Consider the following 25,110-nt stretch of genomic DNA (forward strand, 5'->3'; position numbering starts at 1 on the left):
CCCCCCTTTTCTTCCTCACGTTCATCAGCCCGTCCGATGTCGTCAAAAGCCGTCGTGTCAGTTTCTTCTTCATGACCTCCATCCACCATTGCTCAAGCGTCGTTCTCTTTTTCCATCACTAGATCTATCGATTTGGGTAAGATTTCTGCCGTTTGGGTTTGTTTTCGGTTGATTCTGAATACTGATTTACTTTTGGCATCAATTGGAACCAGTTTTCGATAGATTTTGTGTTTCCTTCGGGATTCACCAGTTTGTGTTTCCTTCGGGATTCACCAGTTTGTGTCTCCTTCGGGATTCACTAGAGTTAGTGGGCATACTTAACTACAGTAGGATTGGACTTAGTCTCCTTCTTGTTTCATGTGCATATGTGTCCCATGAGGACTAGAGCAGTTTATATGTTTCACCAGAGGTGGGTATCTAGAGGACATAGATGCCCAGCCTAACCCCAGTAGTGGGGTTACTTACTGAGTATTTTATACTCATTTTTTTCTCATGTTGTTGTTTCAGGTAAGGGTAGAGATGCACCAGCAATGATCAAGCAGAATTCGTGATCGAGCCACTGGGACTAGTTTTTATGCTTCCGCTCATCTACTGGAGAACACCATTCAGCCAAGAAATATAAATGTTGTGGTGGCACAGAGCTTAACCGAAAAACATGTAATGAACCATTAATTACCACGAATCGCAATGTAGAAACGGAACAGGCAAATACTCAATGGATTTTAGTTTAAAAAAAGAAATCTGCAAGTTATGCGAATTGTGAAGTAATTTTTTTTCTATAACATTTTCGATCAAGGATCTCGATTCTCGATGATGTGTTTGTTTTCGATTCTCGATGATGGCGCTCGATTTTGATCCCATATTATGGCGCTCAATCCTGATCCTCGATGTTGGTGCTCGATCCCGATCCTAGATTATGACGCTCGATCTCAATCCTGGACTTTTTTTATAAAAAAAAATTTAGACGGTAAAGTGCTCGCTTCTCTCAGAATTGTCTCTCTTTATTATCGCTTGCATTTCATTAACTATATCGTTAATAATTTGCATTGATATCGTTTATCACTCAAGTTCATCTTTAAATCTATTCTCATTGCATGCATTGGATAAAATTTACTTCTTCATAATTACATTTATGAACATTAAATTATACAATTGAAGAATCTATCAGCCCACAACTGGCATCCATATTGGAGCCAAAAATCTTCGATCTTCGACTGTACGAGTGAGTCTTTGGTCGAGGTCCCCATAACTAATACTCGAAGAACTTCAAACAGGAGATGCATTAGTCTAACATATTTTTTCCTTGGAAGTTACCAGGGTCTACTGGGTACATCATCCATGGACCAGGTTGTAGACCAAGAATCTTATCAATAAGACCACAATATTGACATATGGATAGCAATGTGTGGGTCAGTGGTGTAAAGACAAGCTGAAGATCGGGCTGTGATACGTATGATGATAATGAGTCGTACAGTATTATTCGTCCAATGTTCACGTTTATCACCACTAGTATCCAGTGGTCACGAAAATTATACGTCGAGTATACAAAGTCGACATCCGCTCATGCAAATGATGTGTCATTTTTACCTAATACCATCTCGATCAACGACTCCGCAACTCCTCACATGCCCACACCTCTACCACTTCCACCGAACTCTTTCTAAATATAGACTTGTACAAACTATCTCTGGTGTAAAAGTTTAGGTGACGTTGTGTGCATGATAAAATGTTATAAAAATAGCATTCATATACAAACATGTCGTGCGATAGTCAGATTGTACGTACAATGTATGTAGATGGGAAAACGATGAATCTATGTATACATATCTTCGGTCATGATCTGAACTTTTTGGATTGGAACTGTAGTATGGTCTTGAGTACCTTCAATCTCAACTGACATTTGTTTTAGTACCAAAATTCCGAAAAAATAGGTAACGGATATACGAAATGAAAACAATTTATATATTACTTACATCGCACTCGACCCACTCATTATCTATGATTAGTTCATGAAACACTTGTCAAGTAGTGCAACTCGTCTGGAATAGGGCCTATCTTTTCAGTACATGCGGCTCAACAGTCAGCAACCAGCCAATCTATAAACGACTTGAACACATCCTTTGTACTAGATGTGTCAGATCGTACAATACTCTATCTACTTGTGTAGGTGGAAGGAAACTTAGAGTCATCATGTTCCTCGGCACTTTAGGCTTCTTGACAGTCGTGGAAGGGGTATATGTTTGGCTTTTTTTTCTCATTCTCTCTATGCGCTTGTGTCCTTCATTGTCAGCTCGATTTATTATCAACTTTGTCTTTGAAAGAGCAATCGGGCGCTTCACCATCTCTCTCGGGGTCTATGATGGCGATAGAAGTTGGCTCTATGAAACTGCGGTGGTCTCTGATATAATAGTGTCCAGGTTGATGGTAGTGGTAGTGGTGATGGCAACGTCCGGGTCGATTGTGATGGTGGTAGTATCGGGGTTGATGGCGGTGGTGGTGGTATTGGGACCATTAGTGGTGGTGGTGGCGTCTGGTCAACAATGGCAGTAGTGGTAGTGGTGATGGTGGTGGTGTCCAGGTCGATGGTAATAGTGGTGTCGAGGTCGATGGTGGTAGTGGCAATGGTGATGGTGGTGTTCAGGTCAAAGATGATGGTGGTGTCTAGATCGATGACGGTGGTGGTAGTTCTGGTGGTAATAGTGAAGGATCAATCTTGCACAAAAGTTAGGTTAATAGATTGATGAAATAATTGAATAACAAAACCCACCATTTTATACATACCTGGTAGAATGATTGTAGAATATCAACAAGGGTTTGCAACTGCGATTTCACATCACGTATGTTGGGCTTCATTGTTGGGTTTTATACCCTAAAACTTATAGATAGTAAATGTTATTAATTGACCGTCTTAATAAAGAGTTAGCGATGTTAATTTAATAAATGTTATTGATTGTGTTGTATTCTATTTTATCTTAATAACCCTAAATCCAATAAACTAATATCTAAGACTGTCTTATGAGTCTTGAACTGTATGTGGAGACATATAGGAATCAATGTTCAAGATACAACCTAAAGGTTTATAGTACAGGGATAAGGCTAGGTACATTATCCTGGTGACAATATGGATATGGCTCACTTTGTATTTCATACAAACACAATAATCCAACACATTTATGTAGGTGACATGCGAGTGGGGGTATCCTATGCAATGAGTTTTCATAAGACCGGACCCCGAAATAGTAACCACTAGATATAATGTTGTTAACTAGTTAGGTTCCTGTTTCAATTGAATGACCTAGGAAACTTAGTCTTAATCCTGAGTGTATTATGAACTCCTGTTCATAAAAGATTGCCTTTTGATTTGTATAGGTGAGAGTGGCCAGTTTTTTGACTCAATAAGCCTACCATTTTGGGGACAAGATCAAGCAGAGAGTTGGGAACATAATAATACAAGACGGAATTCACTCCTTCCCGACTTCAAGGTAAATAAATGAGTGTTCCCTTAAGTGGTGCCTCCAGGACTTGAACAAAGAGCCCTACTCTTTCATTGGCCTAAGAGAGGTTTCTATTTATTGGTTGGATCATGAAAGATTGTCATTAAAGGAGCACTAGTACTTAAGGATACAAAAGTAACTCAAGGGTAAAATGGTAATTTGACCCAGTTGGTGTTATGGGCACTCATGAATGACTAACTTATTGTTATTGGTCTATATCTGTGGACACAGAAATATATATTCAATGAAAAGAGTATAGTTGTGGGTTTTTGTTGGGGTTGATACCCTAAATCTCGTAGGGTCTTGTAGTTTGTAAACACTTGTATGAACAAATATTCTGTGATTTATAATATATGATATTTTTTTCACTTCTGTCTATGAAATATTTGATATTTACGATAATCATGGATCTTAGTTTATTTGTTTGTGGTTAATGCAACTAAAATATCAAATATTTCATAGACAGAAGTGAAAAAAAATATCATATATTATAATCACAGACTATTTGTTCATACAAGTGTTTACAAACTACAGGACCCTACGAGACATACAAGTGGATCGTGTTTTAAGTGATAACCTAAATGGTTTGTAGTATATGGATAAGGCTGGATACCTTATCCTGGTGACACTACGAGTATGGCCCGCTTTGTAGGTGTTACAAATCTTGTAAAGTGCTACAAATGGTCAGATCCTGATCATTCATGTATTAGACATGCGAGCAGGGATATTTTATACAAAGAAGTTTGTATAAGACCGGACCACGAAATGCTTAGTCTCGTTATATAACAACGTTCATAATTAAGACTTTCATTTGACTAGGATGACCATAGGTAACATGACCTTAATCCTGAGTGAGTTATGAACTCCTGCCTATAAGGGCGGTCCTTTGATTTGCATGGGTGAGAGTGGCCAGATCGCCGACTCAACAAGCCTACCATTTTGGGGATTCGTCTGATTGAGAAGCTGGAAAAACTCAGCTACACAAGACAAAATTCACTCCTTCCCCGAAGCAGGGGTAAGTAGATAAATTGCTCCTTTAAGGGCTGATTTTGGGTCTTGAACAATGTGGCGCCACACATTCTCTTGGCCTGAAAAGGGTTTAATCATAGTGGGAATGTGATCTATTGTTCATTAAAGAGATCAATGGTACTTAAGAAGTTAGATGTAACTACGGGGGCAAAACGGTAATTTGGTCCAGCTGTACTTACGAGCGATTTATGAAGGGTCATCGTACTGTTGATTGGTTATATCCAATGGACACATAAATATATCTATAGTGCGAAGAGTGCAGTTGTCGGTCTTTAGTGGAGTGTCCGACAATTAACGAATGGTGGATAATGTGATTAAAGAGTTTAGTCAGTTATTCACGTATCGTTGGAGCTTCAAGCTACAGGTCCATAAGGTCCCCTTGTTAGCTCAAAAGAATTTAGTTGAGAATAAGTTTTTTGGTTAATTTGAATTGTTCAAATTAATAAGAGGGAATTTGATTATATATGATATAATTAAATTAATTCAATTATATATGATATAATTGATATAATATACTTGATACATTATTGTTTGATTGGAGGAACTGATATTTGAATATGATTCAAATATAATTTCTGTGAATATGATTCATAATTATTAAGTTTAATATAAATATGATTTATATTAAATGTCATAAATAAAGAAAAAGAACTATGGTTTATATATTGTATATGATGCAATATTTAAACTATAGGTTATAAATATAATATGATAAGTTAGTTATCATATTTATTTATATTTATTAATTATTTGATAATTAAATTTCTTTTTCTCCATACCCACTGTGGGTAGTTATACGATTTTATGGCAAATTTGGGATAAAATGAAATTGGATTTCAAAATCTCACACGACTGATATTATTTAGTAATCGAGTAAGAGAGTCTTACTACACGATCACTTGAGAGCCTAAACGATCGAGTAGCTGGTCTATGTGATCGACTTTCTCATCTACACGATAGTCCTGTCGTTACTCGATCATCTTTCTCCTCTACTCTAAATCTTCCCTCTAACCAAAATAAGCCAAAGCCCACCACTCTTGAATTCTCACACCGAGAATACCAAGGTAATATAGTAGTAGTGTCCAGTTAGTTCGAGGATCGAGTTGCTGCCCGTTGCTCTTCGAGGGAGATCGTGTTGTTCGACACATTGGTGAACGATTGAAGGATTATACTTGAAGAAGAGTTCTTCAAAGGTACAGTCTCTTAACCTTTGTTTTTATATTCAAAGCATGCTGTAATTTAGTTTATAATGTATAATCTGTTCTATTTAACTATAAATGTATGAGTTCATTCACAATGGAGTTTGGACGATCCGCTTTCGATCAAAGGTCCTCTGTAGTTAGAGTTCCTTCAATTGGTATTAGAGTCAGGTTGGTTCTGATTTCCAAATTCCTTTACTGTATTGAATTTCGTTTACAGTTTTGGTGGCTTTTAACATTCTGTAATGCGTTTAAATGTTAAGTGTTTTGTGGATATTGTTGATGGATGTTTCAGGATAATTGTCTCTGTTTAATACTTTCCTTTACTTTTACAAAAGTTAATTTATAAGGACCCTTGCATTTTTTGGCATAATAACTTGCAATCAAGTCTATATTCATTTAAATTTTTGAGTCGTTCGTGAAGAAGCTTCAGACGCAAAGAGTTGTTGTTCACTTTGATGGAGAAGACGAAACGATGGTCACATCGTGTAGCTCAAGCTAGACAATTGTTTAGATTTGGCTATGCGATGTGTAGAAATGTTCTACTCGACCGTGTAGTATTTGCTAAACAATCACATAGCTAATGCTACACGATCGTGTAAAGAGTTTACTTGATTGTGTTGCGTTGGCTACATGATTACATAGACGCTCAGGGGTAAACAATCGCATAGTATTTGATACTCGATGCAAAGCATGCAGGTTAAACGATTGTGTAGGCTATCATGCTCATGCATAGTCATTAGTTGCATGATCACAAGGTATACGATACTCGACGCTTGCTACTCGATCGTGTAGACTATCATGCTCATCGCATAGTCGTAAGCTGCATGATCGCATGGCATGCATTACTCGAAGCGTGTTGCACGATCGTGTGGACTTTCATGCTTATCACATAGTCCTTAGCCACGCGATCATCGTTGCACGATCGTTTATACTCGACGTGCGTTACTCGTCGATCAAAGAATTTGCTACACGATCAAGTGATGAGGCTTCAAGGCAGGCGGTTCAAGACTCGAGTCACCTGTACAAACCGGTTGACTCGAATCTTTTGTAATAGTTTGGCATTTATTTCCAATTTTGAGTCAAATTATCCTAGTCCATCAACTTTTATTAAATGTGCATGTGATGTATATTTATTTTATATGTCATAATGTATGTCATAGTTTTAAAACCCACCATAGGTTATACATTTTTTTCATGCATCATCTTTATATTATAAGTGTTATAATATAGTAGTTTGCATGATTAAATTACTTAAAGCATGCTCATGCATCATATAATTAAGAGTTATAATATATGCATGCATTAAAACATATCCATGCATCATTTATATTATAAAAGTTATAATTACTTAAAGCATGTTCATTATTTATTATATAAAAGTTATATATTAATAATGAATGAACATTGCTTAAAGTATGATACTTACGTTTATTTATAAAAGTCATAAATATTTCTATAAAGTCGATATTTCCAAGATTTCCATTAACATTGAATGTCACTGTTTTCTGTATTTTTAAAAACAGACCATTTTGATATTGCAAAATTCTAACCAAAAAAAATCTTTTAATTTGAAGTTAGGACCACAATTCAAAATATTACTAACAAGTTATATTAAAAAAAAGAAAAAATTACTTCTTTAGTCCTTAAAATCCAAATATGATAATTATTTGGTCTTTGAATCTTCAACCTCAACATTTTAACGAAATTTGAATATAGTAACATTAAAGTCCCTATTGTAAATTTCTCATTAGTCTTTCTAACGTAAATTGACGTGGCACTTCACTTCAATTTTTTTTCTCTCATCTATAAACTTGGGGTGTAATTTGATTAAATTGAAAGCTTGGAGTAAAAATTAATTAACAAAATTGACAACTGTTGACATTTTTTTGTTTTAGATAATTTTCAATTCATTTTTAAAAACTTCAACATCCAACTTCTGTGCAATTATCTAAACTCCAAATATTTATGATTTTCTAAGAATAATAAAGTCATATTTACATCCAAACTGGAAAAGGTAAGCAACAACAATTTTGTATTCTACCCTAGGAAAATAATTTACCTTTCCTTTCATAAAAACACAATATAACAGTTCCCCAAGACAACCAACCCAAAAAAATAATAATAAATAAAATAAAATTGTAACCATTATTTACCTTTGGCCTCTAATTCTGAAGCCGTGGCACCAGCCAAGATGATTGGACTGTGGCTACTTACAGGACCAACTCAACATCATCAAAACTGCTGAATGAATCTCAATGACCGAAGGCATTTCATCTGTGAATTGAGCATCAGTGAGAAGCATTCTTAAATAACCTAGCTATAGCTAGCCACCTAATCTTGCAAGTAATCGTGCACAACGAAATCGTTGTAAAGGAGGTTCCCTTCTTTCGAGTAGTGAAGAAGAAAATAGCAGTCTTCACAAAAGTAGCAAGGGTTTTCCTGTGCCCACTTGTCGTCAAGAGTAACCTTTTTAGCCCTGTAAATGTTACAGACATCGCATTTCCGAGCTCGGGTCCTAAGCTGAAATGTAACGATTGGATAAGCAACACGATCATGTACGTCCTCAGGATGGATCAACCTCATATCTCTAATCACTATGGTATGCTTGCAATCTCCCTGTGTTACAAGGATTCCTCCAAAGTCAATGCAGTTTTTTGTTTTGGACAGAAACAAATGTGATTCATTGATAGTAATGAAATATATAAAGCTCACTAGAGAAAATAAAAAAGGGAATCCTACTAGAAAGAAATCAACTAAGGGCGGTAATTAAAGTGCTCTCACAAGGAGAACCAACACCACCGAACGATTGCTTCAATAACAATAGACCATGGCTTTCACTTTGAAATGAAAGCCACACTCTATGCAAAACGAACATGAAAAACAAAAACCATATGGAAGAGCCAAATAAGCAATATACCTGATGACAGTACAGATACCCAGCCCCAAGCCTAAATTTCAGGTCACAAAATCGAACCTTGTTCATGTTGACTGATCTGAAATGAGGTACATGTGAAACCGATACTTCGTCAACAACTGAACTTTTCTGTTGCGATTCACCAGTTATGATGCATCCCCATTTCTTACGAGCTTCATCCTCTGAATTTTTAAGCCAATCAAATATAGGTTTGCTATAATCTATTGCGGAAGGATTCCTCAAATCATTGCAGAATACATCCTGGATATAAACAAACTGCATTGGCTTATTTAAAATCAAATTTAAGAAATACAGGGCTCATCGAATTTCTTACTTCTATGAGGAAATATCCAGATGAATCCTGCTGCCCAGCCTTTTCCATTAATGTGTCCGTTGAGCAATAAATCTTGTCCTTCAGTTCTGCTAACTTTTGTTGTCCAAGGACCAAAAGCTCTTGAGTCTGTAAAGAAGAATATCACATTAAGGTCATACATATGATGACCTAAATAACCAGAAAAAAAGTTTCGTTTTTTTTTTCCCATAGTCGAAGGTATATGTCTTAACCAATTGAATTATGTTCTGATTGACATAAAAATATAAAAGAAAAAATTGCAGCAAATGTACTACAAGAAAGTATCCCAACTAGAGTTAATTGATTTAGAAGAATAACTATCAAAATCTTTGAACACACCAAGCGGCATAATATCTGTCATCTGATAAGTTTCAATCTTTCCTCCCCATTAACTTGTTCAAATCTATAGCTACTCCTATTTTTTAGTACAACAATGTGCCCGTTAAGTTACAACAATTTGTAAGTTTCAATCTCAAGAAAATGAGTATATGTTTACAACTGCTAAGTTATGCTCATGTTGGCTCTTTAGCTCTCCTTTTAAAAGCCATATATCTACAAGTATCAGATATTATATTTATTGGAAAACTCAAATGCTGAAAAGCATCCAAGGTAGAACACCATATTCTCTTCAATAGGAGAAAAAATACAGAGGGTCAGGGCGTTTTCATTGAATTCTACCAGCAGCGTTAACATTCTCCATGAAAGGTATCCAAGTTAAATATTTAAAATATTTAACTTTTGGGATCCTAGCGTTCCACAGTGCAAATACAGGATCCTTAGGCAAACAAAGAGCATAAAAAATAATCGTTTTTTTTTTTCTTTTCCGAGAGATCACCTAGAAACCAGAAATAAATTATAACCTTGCTCCTTCTATAGCATGGTACTCGTCTATATCCTGTCAATACCTCTTCAATATGTATAGTCATCAGGAGAAATAGATATTGGTAGTGAGCTTTGATACATAAATACAAGAATATTACTGTAATGAAGTTTGTTTGACCAACAATAATGGGAATGGAAGAAATGACACATAACATTTACTACTTAATATCTAAGAAATAATAAAGATGTTATCATTGTTTCTCAACCGTGATTTGACTAAGTCTTCATCAAGAGTTATTTATTTCAAACGAACCCCTTTAAACTGTTAAGAAAAAGAGAAGCATACCTTCACCATCTTGCGAGATTTATGGTAAACCTCTACAAAAAGTACAGTCGTTGGATGCCGCAGAGTTCCGTGTTCTCCACTGCTCAGTGATTTCACCTAACATGTTATCAATTCCTATCAGCAGGGCTATACATGAAAAGAAATGCATGGTCAAACAAGAATCACCAAATTATAAGGACCAATTTTGAAATAGCTTGTGTATTTTATGTTAGGACTCCAAATTTAAGATTATGCATTTAGTTTTAAGGAGGATCTAGCTGTGGCCAATTTAATATTCAGCAGTTACAAAGGCAATTCATTAAAGAGAAAATGTAAGATGAGGTAGAATGAGGTACTCGGTCGTAAAATTGTTAATATCAGTATGATAGAGAAGAATCTATAAAATGCACTGCTGTAGCAATTTAGTTTCAAGGAAGAAGTCAAACAAATCACAGCATCTTTTACCCCCTTATTGCTGGCCAAGGCTGCTAGTCACTGTGTTGGGAAACGCAACCTCTACACCATTTTCAAGGCCATACAAATTGCCCACCAAATCAGGTGAGTTCAGGGTCTCTTACTTTGCTCGTCACTCATCCTTTCCTAACTACTCATAAAGCCATTAAGCTCTATACTCAAATGAATGACAAGAGGCCCTCTCGTGATTTCAAGAAAAGAAAACCTAGCAAATAATGACCAAAAGGGATTCGTCACCAACATCCAAAGAGACATCAAATAACACGGGACCGAACATCTCATGAATCCCTCTCCATTCCTCTAAACACTGTATTATTTCTCTCCCCCATAAACCCCACAACAAAGCACACACTCCGGTTCTTCCCTTCCTAGTTACCCATCAACACCTTTTTCATGCACTGAGAATGAGAATAAAGTTTGCAAACATTGTCACATTGCTAGAGCCAGGCCTATGTCCCATACCAACATACTTACATCAGCAGATACATATAAACATCAGCAAAATAACGTAAATGCACCTATTATGATTACATAATATCCAGTTCAGAACCATTCTGAAAGACGCAATATTTTAGCGAATAAAAAGGATGATACTAAATCCTCCCAGTGAAAATCTACTAGCATGTTTGAATATTAAAAAACAATATAGAATGAACAAGGGTCACAGTCCAGCTGACTCCTAACAGGGACCCTATTTGTTGGGGCCTTAATGGTTCTGGTTATTTTTCTTTCTAAACATTTGTTCAACCTAAGACTATAGATCGCTGCCAAATTTGGCTCACACTTGACCATGAACAATTCGAGCCTGAAAATCGCAGAGGAAATTAGTTGTCGTTTTTAATGGAGATAAAATTAGTAAAAAAATTACACATACATATTGATATCATATTCACAAGTTCGTTATTTTAGAAGAATAACTCCATTTTTTCCTACACCAATAAGACAGGAGAAACAACTTTTAAAAGAACAAATATTAGAGAATTTATTTCACAAAATATTGTTTTATAAGAACATAAAACGATTCTTGAATCAGTTTCCAATTATCCCCTCAATTGTTTTCAGTTCTGGATAACCTCTAAAAAAAAATTTTTATAGTTCCGGACCCATGTCATGGAGTAGACAGAGGTGATATAATCCAAAAGAGGCACCCTGCCAACTATCCCCCACCCTTCCAGTGCCTTTTTTGCAAGAACAGCCTCAAAGACAACATCCACCTCTTTTCACATTGCCCACAGAGCAATGAGGTACGAAATCAAGCACTTTGGAATTTTCCTCTTTTTTTTTTTCCTTTTATATCCATTGAGTTTCTAGACAAGCTTGCACGCATCTTTACTTATCGCACAAGACAATCGTTTGACCTCACTAAAATTTCTTGGAAGCTACTGGAGCAATATGTATGTTAGCATTGCATCACATTTTAAAGAAGTCTAAAATTCTGTAGCCTCACAAAAGTGATGGCTGGTCACCATTCTTTGCAACCCTTGGTTGGAGAGAAACCAGATATTTGAAGATTCTTTTTCAGAGTCACTAAACCTTGAAATTTATAAAATTGTTTAGCTCTCCTAAGTATATTCTTTCACAATACTCTTTCAATGATGATTCTATGACAGTCGGATATTTCTCTGTACCCTTTGCTCATGGGAGAGTGTCCTGCCCCTTCAGTTCTCACATATCTAAGATTCTCATAAATGCTCCAAATTGATCTCTCATTATTTTCTCGCAAGATAATTCTCACAATCACACTTTCAAAGTTCTTTCTAGATACCACACAAGAGTCACTATCTGAACTCTCGGTCATATATCTTTCATGCCCTCAATATTGTTGAGGCGACCCCGGGTGCGCGCCTTAGGCGAGAGGCGAGGCACCCACGGGCCTGTGCGCCTCATATGTGGCTGGGGCGAGCGAGTTGAATGAGGTGCTTGCCCCGTGGCACCTTGCAGCACCTTGCACCTTGGCCAAGGCATGCACCTAAGTTATATTTGGATTTTTTTTTACTTTAAACTAATACGATGTTATAACCTAAAGCCCACGTAAAAAAGCCCACCATAGCCATGCAACCTAATATTATATAGCCATTTGTGATCATGCAAAAATAAAAAAGGAAAACGTGTTTGTGACTCTTCCAATTCTCCTCATTTACGTTTGTTGTTTTCTGCAAAGTTTGAAATACTTCTTCTCATCGTAAGTTTCTGATGGACTTCCAAAAAAAAAGGAAAAGCTCTTCTTCAGTTCTTCAACTTCTTAATCTTGGCTACACTTCTAAGGGTTAAATATCACAGAAAAGGGTTAGTGTATCCAATTCCAACAAAGGTCATTGATGGAGATAGAGAATGAGATGGAAGTTGATGAATCAAGTACCAGAACATCTGGAAAATGAGCAATTAAATCGCAATCGCAACCAAAACCCCCCATGAACAAAGGGAGCAATGGATAAATTTGTGTATCCAAATCCAACAAAGGTCGTTGATGATTAGAATAGATTAAAGAAACTGAAGCAATCAATCATCATCGAAAAATACAACAAAGAAAGGAAAGATGCAACAGTTCAGTTTATCATGCGTTGGATTTATCAAGCAGGTATTCCTTTAAATACAATTTGATTGAAAAGTTTTCAAGTAATGATTGAAGCCATAGGACAATTTGGGCTAGGGTTGATACCTCCTTATCACGAGGCAAAAATAACATGTTTGAGAAAGGAAGTAGAACACACAAAAAAATTAATGAGCAACCATGAGGTTAATGGAAAACAAATGGTTGTTCTTTGATGTCTGATGGATGGACTGATAGAAGATATAGGCCTGATAAACTTTTTAGTACATTCTGCTACTAGGACATTGTTTTTGGAATCAATTGATGCATCTTCCAACATCAAAACTGGAGAAAAAGTATTTGAACCAATGGATGGCATGGTGGAAAAGATAAGAGAAGAGAATATTATCCAAGTTGTGACTGATAATGCATCAAACTATGTCCTAGCTAGCAAATATTTGGAAGCAAAGCGACCACATTTATATTGGACACCATGTGCTGCCCACCATTTAGATTTGATATTAGAGGATATTGGGAAGACTGATCAGATCCAAAGATGTCTTGAAAGGGTTGTCATACTTAGTGGTTTTATTTATAATCACTTGTACGTACTGAACACGATGAGGGAGTTCACACATCGACATGAATTGGTAAGACCGGCGGCTACACATTTTGCAACATCATCTCTTACCCTGGCAAGTATCCACAGGAATAAAGCTAATTTGAGAAAGATGTTTATTTCTATGGATTACTTCCAAAGGGCAAAAGATCCAAAGGAAAAGAGAGCAGCCGTGATGCCATCCTTTTGGAACTCGGTGGTCTATACTTTAAAGGCATTTGGGCCCTTAGTTCGAGTACTTAGACTTGTCGATGATGATAAACCTGCAATGGGATATATTTATGAGGTTATGGATAGGGAAAAAGAGGTCATTAAGAGTTGGTTTAATGATAATGAGATGAAGTACAAGCCAATCTGAGAGATCATTGATAGAAGACGAGATTGTCAACTTCACCGACCTTTACATGTTGCTGGATATTATTTGAATCCATCACTTTTCTATGACCACAAGGATAGAATTACTCAAGAGGTTGAAGTCATGAATGGTCTTCTTAAAGTTGTGCAAAGATTGATACTATCTACTGGTAATCAAAATCTATGCCTAGTGGAGTTAGAATAATATTCTGAAGTTAAAGGCATATTCACCATTGATTTAGCAATCAACACGAGGAAAGTAAAGACGCCAAGTAAGGACATTCCCTACTACATTAATAGTATACAAGTTTATTTAGTATTAAAGTTCTAAATCATGTCAAAATGTGTGAACAACATCATGGTGGGTCGTTTAGGGTGGTAGTACTCCAATTTTGCAAAAGTTGGCACGAGAGCCCTTGATCTAACATGTAGTGCTTCTGGGTGTGAGCACAATTGGATTGTTTTTTAACACGTAAGTGATTATTTTGTTTTCTACATTATTAATTTAAGATTTAAAATATATTTAAAACTCTATATTGGTTAATAATTTGTAGATTCATACGAAAAAGAGAAACAGATTGGAGCAGAAGCGCTTAAATGATTTGGTTTACATAAAGTATAATCAAGCACTTAAAGATCATTTTGATCTAAAGGATCAACTTGATCCAATCTCCTTAGATCATATCGACGAGAGTAATGAATGGTTGGTCGGAACATTAGATGAAGAAAATAATGAAGCTGAAGTTGACAATGAGCTAGTTTTTTATGACGAGGACACCTCACATGGAAGATGTGGCTCGTGCTAGTAGCATTAGAAAACCCATCACGTATACTAGATCAAAAGGAAGGTCAACTGCCTCTACCACCACTTCTAGAGTTCAAAAGCAAAGACCAATTATAAGAGTGGTTAGTGATGAAGATGACGACGACGATGGGAGGAATAAGACATTGAGGAGGACAATGGCCAAGGAGGGGCAATGGACCAAACCTTAGATTTAGATGGGGAGGATGATGATGAATTTGACATTTGATCATGTTTTAAACGGTTACTTTTAGAGTTTTCATTTATATTGATTAGATTACTATTATTAATCTTTGAGGCTTTGACATTTGCATATAAATTTATGTTCTTCTACATATATTATTTATTTATTTATTCATTGCGCCTCGCTTTGCTCGAGCGTCGCCTCTCGCCTTGAGGCGATCAAGGGACTTGTTGCCTTGAGATGCGCCTTGCACTTTGAAAACACTGCATGCTCTAGAGAAAAATCGTCGTCATTCTTCCTTCTGTCACTTCCTAGTTTCATGTAAAATGGAAAAGCATCATATAAAGAATGAGAACTAGCACTAGGGCACTCCAAGAAGTTTTTTCTGCATTGCTCTAGTGCCTTGGTGCTTCCTTCCCAAATTACTTGCCTCTGATACCCTTTGTAGCTCTCATCTGTTCCTTTTCTCCATTTGCTTCAGTCCAGACATCGAAAAAGGCCCTTCCAACGAGTTTCAAACTACGTCTTCTAGATCATTTGGAATCCAAAAAACCCAACAGATCAACTATAAAGTTATTTTTTTTTTACTCTTTGTTTGAGTTGCTAGCCCAAAAGAGGCTTCCTACCTGACTATTTCTGAAAAATACTATAAAAACTAATAGAATAAAGTAAGGTTAATAACTGCAACTCATCTTCACTATTGTTTCAGAGTGCAATGATATCAAACAACCTCCCCTAGTGGAAGTGTAGCATCCCAAATTTTCTAGTAAATTCTATTTAATGTTCTTGTACTATTTGAGTTATATTGTGAAGATTGAGACAAAAATTGAATTATTGTGTTTAAATAATTCAATTTTAAATTAGTTATGACAAAGGACTTAGGTTTTTGTTTTCAAATTAATTGAAGGATTAGGAAAGTTGGATAAATTAATTTGGGGATTTGGGATTTTTTCAGGAATTAAATTTTGATTTGGAATTTAAAAAAGAAAAGGGAGATATGTATATCTATTTATGGAAGACTAGGGTTTTAAGAAGAAATATATAAATATATGTATATGGACTCCTCGTGAAGCATGAAGAAAAGGAAACGAATTAAACCCACACTGTCATCTCCCTCTCTCTCCCTTCAGTCCTCATTCGAGTGAAGAAAGAAGCAGCCAGCATTCTCACCCCTCTCAAACCCGACTGTCACTGGTGTCGTGCCTTGCCATCAACATGGAGGTTTCCTGCGTGTTCAGTCCTCGTCAGCGCCGCCAGACGCATTCGTCACTGTCTATAGGAGTGTTTAAATGACCCGACAACCCGAATAACCCAGACTACCCAACCCAAATAGAAGAGTTGGGTTGGGTTAGTTTTAATTGGGTTAGGTTGGGTTGGATTTCTTATGTTTTTTTTGGGTTGGGTTGGGTTCGGGTTATGCTTTTAAAAATTTGGGTTGATCCAACCTAACCCGAATTTCTAATATTATTAAAATATATATATATCATAGCTTATAAATATTATAGGTCATATATATTTTTGTGATGTTTTCTTGAAGTTTGTAATAGATATCTTAGATTTTGATATTTAAGATTTGAGTTTTATGAAATTTTAGTTATTAGTATATGTTGTAGACAAATTTAAGTATTTTAAGTTAATAAAAAAAGTTACTAAAAAAAGAAATAAATAAATAAATCACCCGGCAACCCAACCCAACCCGAATTTTCAAGTTGGTCCAAAAAATCTCCTCAATCCAACCCATGTATGCCCTTAGTTGTCTGGAGCTCGCGCGGCCTCTCTCTGCCGTGGGTTCGCCGCAAACGCTGTTCTGACCGACGCCACCGCTGGTTGTGGTTGTCCATTTGAGTCGCTGTCACCACCCAGTCTGTTGTTTGGAGTACTTCTTGACCATTTTAGGTTGTTCCTGGTTGGTTCTTGAATACCCATCTAGTGTTTTACCTAAAATCTTTTGATCTTGATGATTGGAGGTTAGGTTGGAGTTTTTGGTAGGAAGTAGATGCTGTACTTGGTTCAAGTCCGTTTCCGGCAAGAATTTTGGTGAGTTTTGGGTTTTTTTTTACTGCTAATTGTTGGATACCCATTGATTATTGGTCTAATTATTGATTTAATTGTGGTTTGGAGGCCAGATTTGGAAGTCCCTTTCCGCTGTCCAGCAAAGTCAAAAGTTGATTTTGGCAGTTTGTCAGTGGGGTTGGATTGATTTTGAAGCTTTGAGGTAGTTTCGGATCAAACCACTTGTCGGATGAGAGTTTGGAGTTGTTTGGGTTTAATTTTGGTTATTTTTGGTGAATGGTTTCAACCTGATGGTTTGAGTTTAAACCTTGACTTACGTGTAGGTCCTAATTGAGGTTTTTGCTAGAAATTGCTTTGCTTGGTTATACCGTCAAATTGAGATAAGCGTCTTATTTTCCCTCAAGCCAAACGCCCTAAGTTGTTGATAAGATTGAGCATATACCGTGAAAGCATGCTATTAGATGTTATAGAATGATTTGCTATGCTTTGTTGATGTAAGGACTAAGTGGGTGTTCTAGTGATCTGTGAGTTTTGTTGTTATGAACATGACATGAGGCCTTGTGATCGTTTTTGGCATGCTAGTTGTGACGGCTATGTCAATATGACTGTGATTTTAGAATGAGGTCTATTGGTTGACTGATGCATGCTAGATTAGATGGTGACTGTTAGTTTCCCTATGGAGTTGTGTACATCTTATGCTTGTGAACCTTCGAGTCACCATTTATGACTGATTTTTATTCTTTCGGGTTCACCATTTGTGACTGATTTGTGTTCCTCCAGGATCACCACAACTGTCATGTTATAAAATGTACACCGGTGCTAGATAGGAAGGTTAACATGTTCACCTAGTGGGCCTAGTAGTAGGTCACTTAAAAATATTCATCCTTTCATCTTATATGTTTTTCAGGTAAAGACAAGGATAGATTGGCGAATGATAAGACCCCGTGCCCGTGCTTATGGGACAACTGACGCTTCAGCATTTGATTTTCCATGTTTTCATGTTCCAGTTTAGCAATCAATGTTTTGAATTCTTTATTTGTTTTACTTTATTGTGTGTTGAAATTTATGATTAGGGGTATCCCAAACCAAGGTTTTATGCTTTTTTTACTTTTAACCTGTTGAAATTCTTTACTTTAATAAAAAGGTTTGATTCTTTTCAGTAAAGTTGCACGGGGATGATTTTCAAGCTTATACATGCATGTAGTAATGTCCTAATATTATAAGTTAGAAAGTCGGGTCGTTAAGAACAACACAGAAGAAACCCTACATGGGGAACCTTTGTAGAAAAATTCGTAGACCTCAAGGACTTCAACCTCTCTTTGCTCTCTGACGATGAACTGGCAATTTCCTTCTTCCACCTGGAGAAAAAAAAAGAATATCTAAATTTATTGATCATAAGCCCCTAATATATTATGCATATCATGAACGGGATTTTTTAAAAAAAATCATTGTACAAACTTGAAAGCATGTAATTTGACTACAGCTCTGTCTGCATCTTGCTTTTGTTTAAGTTTTGCAATTTCAGCCACCTTTGCCATAGATTTTTCCTGAAATAATATGTAACATATTAAAATTCAGTTAAAAAACAAAAGGGAAAAGATAGAGAGAAAATGTATTAAAAATAATTATTAAGCACAAGATTACAACGATTTTGCATAACTGCCATACTTTACATATGAACAAGGGAACAGATGGATCAAAAATTCCAAAGGGTAGAAAAGACACCGTAATGGAAAAAAGAAAAACAGAAAAAAGAAAAAAAGAACGAGGGAGAGAGAGAGACGGAGAGAGTGAAAACAACTAATTTTTCTCAAAATATCCCTCAACATCAAATATGTTATCAATATTTCCATCGATATTCGCATTCCTCGTATCCAGAAATAAAAATAGGAAAAAGAACCACCCAAATTAATAGAGAACAAATCATACTGAAGTACCATTGAACGTAATGAGAAGATGACATAATTCAATAGCACCGCATAACAAACTTATCAAAAATTAAGAGTCAGATGACGAAGCTTGTACACAGAAGCTGATACTCGTTTACTTATTCCCAAAAAAAAAAAAAAAAAAAAAAAAAGTCTTATGAAAAATCATTAAAATTAACCAAGTTTCATACAAATAGTTGTAAAAGACATAATGAAAAGATGAGCAGCATGCCTCAATATTAGAATGTTCCTCCTGTTTTCGCTTCCTTCTTGTCATTTTATTCATGCTTCTACTTGCATTTGATGCAGGAGCAGCCTCCAAATTGTGCCCGTTAACTTCCTCTTCATTTTCTCTAAGAATACCATTTTTCCTCAAGAGAATTAATGAACTTTTAACCAAAAATAGTATAAAGTAAAATGGACAATTTTGAAAAATAGAACATTCAAATTAGTAAACAATGAATCTAACTCAAGTTTATTGTATAAAAAAGAGTTTAGCTAAAAAAGAGCTATAAAAAGAGACGATTGTATAAAAAAAAACTTCTCTAATTGTATAGAAAAGAGTTTAGCTAAAAAGGAAGAACAGTAGTACACCAATAAAGAGCCATAAAAAGAGACGATTCAATCATTTCATCCAAGGATCTTTCTTTATTCTAAAAGATTCCTGAGTTCTTGTATCCAGACAGACCAAATTGTAGTCCAAACAAAATGCTGCCAAAATATCTCTGTGTGTTGTTTAAAGGGGTGTTCTGTGAGCAAGAACCCTATCATTGGGAGACCATAAAAAGAAAATTTGCTTCTTTGGTCCCCTTTTACTCATTTACAAGGATTACCATCTCCAAAATCTATTTTACACTTCTATGGTTTCTCCTCTTCCAAAAAATTAGACAATCAAATTTTAGGGGAAGGGTACCATACAACGTAAAATTGTATTTTCGCTAAAATAGTTGCCAATGGGGTGAATGTGCAGAAATGCTGTTTTTGTTAGTCTAATAAGTTTGCCTATGTCAAAAAACAACAGGGCAGAAATCCAAGTCGGTCCAAGTTCCAAGTTCAAACAAACACTATAAAAGTTTGATTTAAAATAACAATCACAATCAAATACCTGATCACCCCAGCATTCAAGTTTTCTTCTGGAAGCTCCAGCTGGTTATTAGCATTCTCATCACTCTGCATTAGTACAGCAGATGAAAAGTTTACTGAGTGTTTTGTTTTAACAAGAATGCACTAGATGATATGAGACACTCAGTTTGCGGACCTGCAATGATTCCTCCAAAGCCATATTCAATAACTGTTCTTCAGTAAACACCTTAAGCCCATCAATCCTGCAGAATGTTAGTTGCAAATTAACAAATTCAACCATGACCACACCAGAGCACATTCAGGGAAGAGAAAATATACTTACGATATATCATCATCACATAGTTGAGATGAATCCAAGTGCAACGCTGCCTCCAGACTCTGCTCAAGAATAAGGATTAGATTTAGAATAGAAACAAAGGTGTAAAGACATGTTTCTAAGAAAATATATGAGAACCTGAAGTTCTTGAATAAGAGAAGACTCAAAGTGAGAGACCCTGGTAAGAGGACCAACCAAGTTGGGTGCATATATAGGCCCACCCAAAGGAATTGAAAGGCCATCTCCATTAAGGGCCATCTCCTCTGAAGCTCTAGCCCCGTCTCTCGCCTCCATGACTCTTGTAACAACCCGACTTTCCTAGAATAGACATTGGGCGTTACTATCCAGGCAAGGTTTGGAAAACATAAAATTTAGATGGGATTAATAATAACAAGAAGAAAATCCGTAAAAGCTTTATAATATGAAATAACAATAAATTTGCTCAATATCTCTTAAACAATAATTTTAAATCAAAATCGAAATTTTATAATGGAACATTTGGCCCATTCCAAAGCTAGCCCTCGTACTCTTAAATAAGTTATTAAAAAAAAAACAAAAAAGCAAATTCATGATGTGGAAGCTTACAACTAATCCATTCTCATGCCAGCGTTGCAACCTCCCGTTAGCCACCTCAGATGCCCTTGCCCTTACCTGAAAGAAAACAAAATTGGAAGGAATGAGTATTAGAAAAATACTCAATACGTCAGCGGTCCACCATGCACATTTGAGTCACACAAATGTTCAAATGCATATAGGGCGCATACAAGAAAATAGAACATAAGCTTATACGTTATGACACTCGCATCACACAGATATGGTGTACATAACTCTTAGTAGTTAATATTTCAGGAGATATGACACTCGCATCACAAAGATATGGTGTATTTTTTAAAAAAAAGGAAACAACTCTCTATATTAATTGAATAGTGAGACAAAAGCTCAAGGTACAAGAGTATTATACAATGAGCAATAGGCCTAAGGATCAGCAAGTGCACCCGGATATCTTAACTAGGTTGACACTCCCATTGCGCCCTCATCATATCCAAAATACATACATACATACACAAGAAGGATAAGAGAAACGGCTGAAACACAGCCAAAACAACGCAAACTGCTTAGCTAGACCAAAACAAATGGTCAGTACAAGAGAGAACAACATAGTGAGAAGAACCAAGGAAGAATGAAAACAGATAACAGAAAGAAAACAGCAGCTGTTGGAGCAAAAAGACCGCAATGAGGAAGGGTGTATAAATGCTCTCCAGTTGAGGTTGAACTCCAGGATGTTATAGCTATTAAAATGGTTGGAGGGGATGCACCAAGATGAAGCAATATGACGGGCAGATTCAAAACAATTCAGGCAACCAAGTTGAACACCCTCTGATTTCTCTCAAACCATAATTCTGCCAATAATGGGTTCAACTTGGTAAACGAATGGGTTCATTAAAGCTCGTTCCAACCAGAAGTTGTTGTACAATCCCCCGGAAGTCTTTGCTCAACACTCATGATAAGTTGAAGATAGAAAATAAGTTCTCCCAGCACCAAGCTGAATAAGAGCACAAAAAGAAAAGGTGGAGGGGATCTTCGCCAAACCAAAGACACAACAGACAAATGGATGGGGAAAGGCATTGTGCTGCAAAACAGAGGCAACATTCAGCTGACCGACTAACATAATCCAAATGAGATGTTTACCCTTCGTGGGCTATTCGTCTTCCAAAGGGAAGTACTTTGTCCATTGGGTAGGAAGGGGAAAGGTGAGTTCTAAGGGAATTAACCGAGAAATAGGCATTGGCTCCTACAAACCACACCCTTTTATCAAAATCATCTGAAACTCTCCTTGCTGCAATTTTGCCAAGCACCTCTTCTTCTTTTAATAAACGGTGAAAAATAATTAACCAAAAGGCCAAGAGGCCGTCCCAATGATCGGCTACGGACCCTTTTGGAAAAATGGTAATTCTAAAAAGTCTTGGAAACAAGATATTGAAAGGAACCTCTCCTTCTCACGGTTCTAGCCAAAACGCAATCCGACTGCCATTTCCTAGCTTGAATTTTGCCAAAGCCTCAACTTTCAGCCAAGATCTTGAAATGCTTACCCAAAGGCTTCTCAAGCTCTTACCACCTTTGCCCGCCGTGTGCCAAATGAAAGAGTCTTTACCATGAATGCTTCTGACTACTTTGCACCAAAAGGAATCCTCCTCATCGATGTATCTCCAACCCCATTTAGCTAGAAGGGCTAAGTTTTTTGCCTTGAAGCCACCCAAACTGAGACCTCTAACTGCCAAAGACCTTTGCACTGAAGCCCAATTCATCCACAAAGAGCTCATGTCATGCACATTCACGTCACACAGACCATCAACGTGTCAAAATGACACGCTTACAAAAAATTATCAAACATACATTACAATATGCAAGAAGATATCATATCGACACTAAGTCGACAGGCGGTGCTATTCCATGCATAATTGCTAGTCCTAAATCCATCGTTTGAGAACTACTTACCACAAATTGAACCCAAAAACTACCGAGGTAAAATTCTCTTTAGCTTGCAAAAACCACATTTCAAACCCTAATAAAATGTGAAGATTAATACCAATCTCCAATATCCATAAACAACTTAATACCATGATTAAAAACTCAATTTGAAACAGTAAATTCACTTGAAAGTCGTTAAATACTCAGCCAAAAGTCCCTTTATCAAAACCACCTTAATTCCACCGCCAACATCTGAATCTAAGCAAAATACAAGGATTAAGGATCAAAAACCTCAACTTAACTCCAACCAAAAATATGTTTTTAAGGGGCTGTTAAGTCCTAAACACTTACCAAACGTCACCCAAACGTATTCAGCAGCCAAAATCACCTCTAAAATCCAAAACTAACCTCGAAACAACGAGAGTAAATTGTTTTAGGCCGAAACATAAGGTGGGCAACCAAGATCGAAAAAAAAAAAAAAGGAAACAAAACCATACTTTCTCACTGCATACTCACCGTAACCCACGGAATCTGCGACCGGCGACGAGCAGGGGCAGCGTTGGATAGCGGCGCGGACGACAGAGAACAATCGGCAAGATGAACTATGCTGGGGGAGACTGATCGAAAAGAGAGAGAACGATGAGAAAGAGAAAACGAGAGGGAGAAAAGGATTCGGCAGGGGTCTCACAGGCGACTGGCTGCGACGGACGGCGGGCGGTCGACTACCGGCGACGACGGATGGCACTGAGCAACCGGCGGCGGTCTGTACAAAGTCGGCAGTGGCGTGGGTCGGACGTGTGTTTCGACGTCTTTGCAACAGAGAGGGAGAGAGAGAATAAAAAGGATTTGATTTTTCCTTTTCTTTTTTAAATTTTAAATTTGTTGGTCAACTCTAACTATGACCAGTCAAAGCCACACTTTCCAAGTTTTCTTAGCACAAACTCTCCCAAATTCAATTAAAATTACAAATTAGCTACAAATGATTTTTAAAAAAAATTAAAAAAAAGTAGCCTAAGGAAAAAGAATCTAGTACTAGCAACCTCTTCTATTCATTATTTGACGTCATTAAATTATTTATTTATTTGTGAACTCTATATAATTCTTAAATGTTATTATCGTGACAAGCAATGAATAGGAAATTTTCCATACTATCATATTACTAGAAATTTTCCCATACTCATGTTACACAAATGTCATAAATTTAATAATATTTCATTGGGATATTGTCAACCTTTTGATATTATTTTCCATGTTTTAATCTTAAAATATTTTAAAATAAAAAATATGTATCATTTTCTAATTTATTATTAATTATATAAAGATTTTTTAAAAAAATATTAAATTCTTTTCTTATTAACATCATTTTTTAATATATGGGTAATATGTTGGAAAATGTAAATGTATATCGCATATCTCATGGTTTATTCTTTTACATGTTCACAAGTACACTAAAAAATGTTAATATAGATTGCATTTATTGTTCGATATATAAGATAGTATAGTGTACAAATTATCTTGTTCATGCAATTATCAAATATCTTGGTTTAATTCTTTAAAAATTTAAAGATATAGTGCTAGATATATTAAATATATCTTGTTTTCTCCTTCTGAACTTCTCGTTGATGCTTGCTTTCATTTATGAATACAATAATTTTTTGGAGAAACTTTCCTTGCTTGTGTAGGTTTTGAAAAGAAAATTATTTTGAGACATTCATTACACCAAGAAACTTTCTCTAATATGCTTCTTTTGGTACTAATAGTATTACATTTTTTTTAGAAAAAAAAAATAAATAGTAAAGAGGGCTGAAGAGTAAATTATGATAGACTTTTATGTAAAATAATAACTCATTGAGTTATTCAGCTAAATAGAAAAGTTTAGACAATTGTGTAATTAGACCTATTTATGTAGGGTATATATGTAGAAAACTCTTATAAAACTTCAATCTAATCCAATTAGGGACTTACCGTTGGATTTTTCTACATCTTTTGTAATATTTATTATGTATTGTGTACAAATTTATTATTTAAGTTTGTAATATTTATTTCTAGTAGTCTTTCTCCTATACAAGAAGACCTCGTAGTTGTTTTAGACTAGTAAAAAAATACAATAATATTATTCTTCTTTCTTAAATTTAGATTGGTATCAGAGTGAGTTAGCTTTCTTAAGGAGAAAAAAAAAACTTTTAGCCCCCACTGCAAA

General features: G+C 36.0%; 1 protein-coding gene across 13 annotated transcripts; it reads right to left on the minus strand.

The window, feature by feature from the left end:
• Positions 1 to 7,669: 7,669 nt before the first annotated feature.
• Positions 7,670 to 23,763, minus strand: LOC120083045 (snRNA-activating protein complex subunit). Of its 13 annotated transcripts, none has more exons than XM_039038553.1 (15): positions 23,599 to 23,761; positions 23,427 to 23,527; positions 23,262 to 23,313; positions 21,027 to 21,092; positions 20,580 to 20,754; positions 20,448 to 20,503; positions 20,301 to 20,367; positions 20,148 to 20,212; positions 19,275 to 19,395; positions 18,573 to 18,661; positions 18,382 to 18,472; positions 10,160 to 10,255; positions 8,974 to 9,099; positions 8,643 to 8,915; positions 7,670 to 8,341 (listed from the first exon to the last, which is right to left on the minus strand). In XM_039038553.1, the coding sequence occupies exons 5-15, from the start codon at positions 20,733 to 20,735 to the stop codon at positions 8,057 to 8,059; spliced, it is 1,425 nt and encodes a 474-aa protein (XP_038894481.1). In that variant the 5' UTR covers positions 20,736 to 20,754; positions 21,027 to 21,092; positions 23,262 to 23,313; positions 23,427 to 23,527; positions 23,599 to 23,761; the 3' UTR covers positions 7,670 to 8,056. The 13 variants fall into 13 exon arrangements, with proteins under 13 accessions (XP_038894481.1, XP_038894478.1, XP_038894488.1 ...); XM_039038550.1 differs by having other exon boundaries at positions 20,580 to 20,759; positions 23,599 to 23,760; XM_039038560.1 differs by lacking the exon at positions 23,262 to 23,313 and having other exon boundaries at positions 20,637 to 20,754; positions 23,599 to 23,763.
• Positions 23,764 to 25,110: the final 1,347 nt, after the last annotated feature.

Source organism: Benincasa hispida, chromosome 8 (genome assembly GCF_009727055.1).
Source record: "Benincasa hispida cultivar B227 chromosome 8, ASM972705v1, whole genome shotgun sequence".
Classification (NCBI taxonomy): Eukaryota; Viridiplantae; Streptophyta; class Magnoliopsida; order Cucurbitales; family Cucurbitaceae; genus Benincasa; species Benincasa hispida.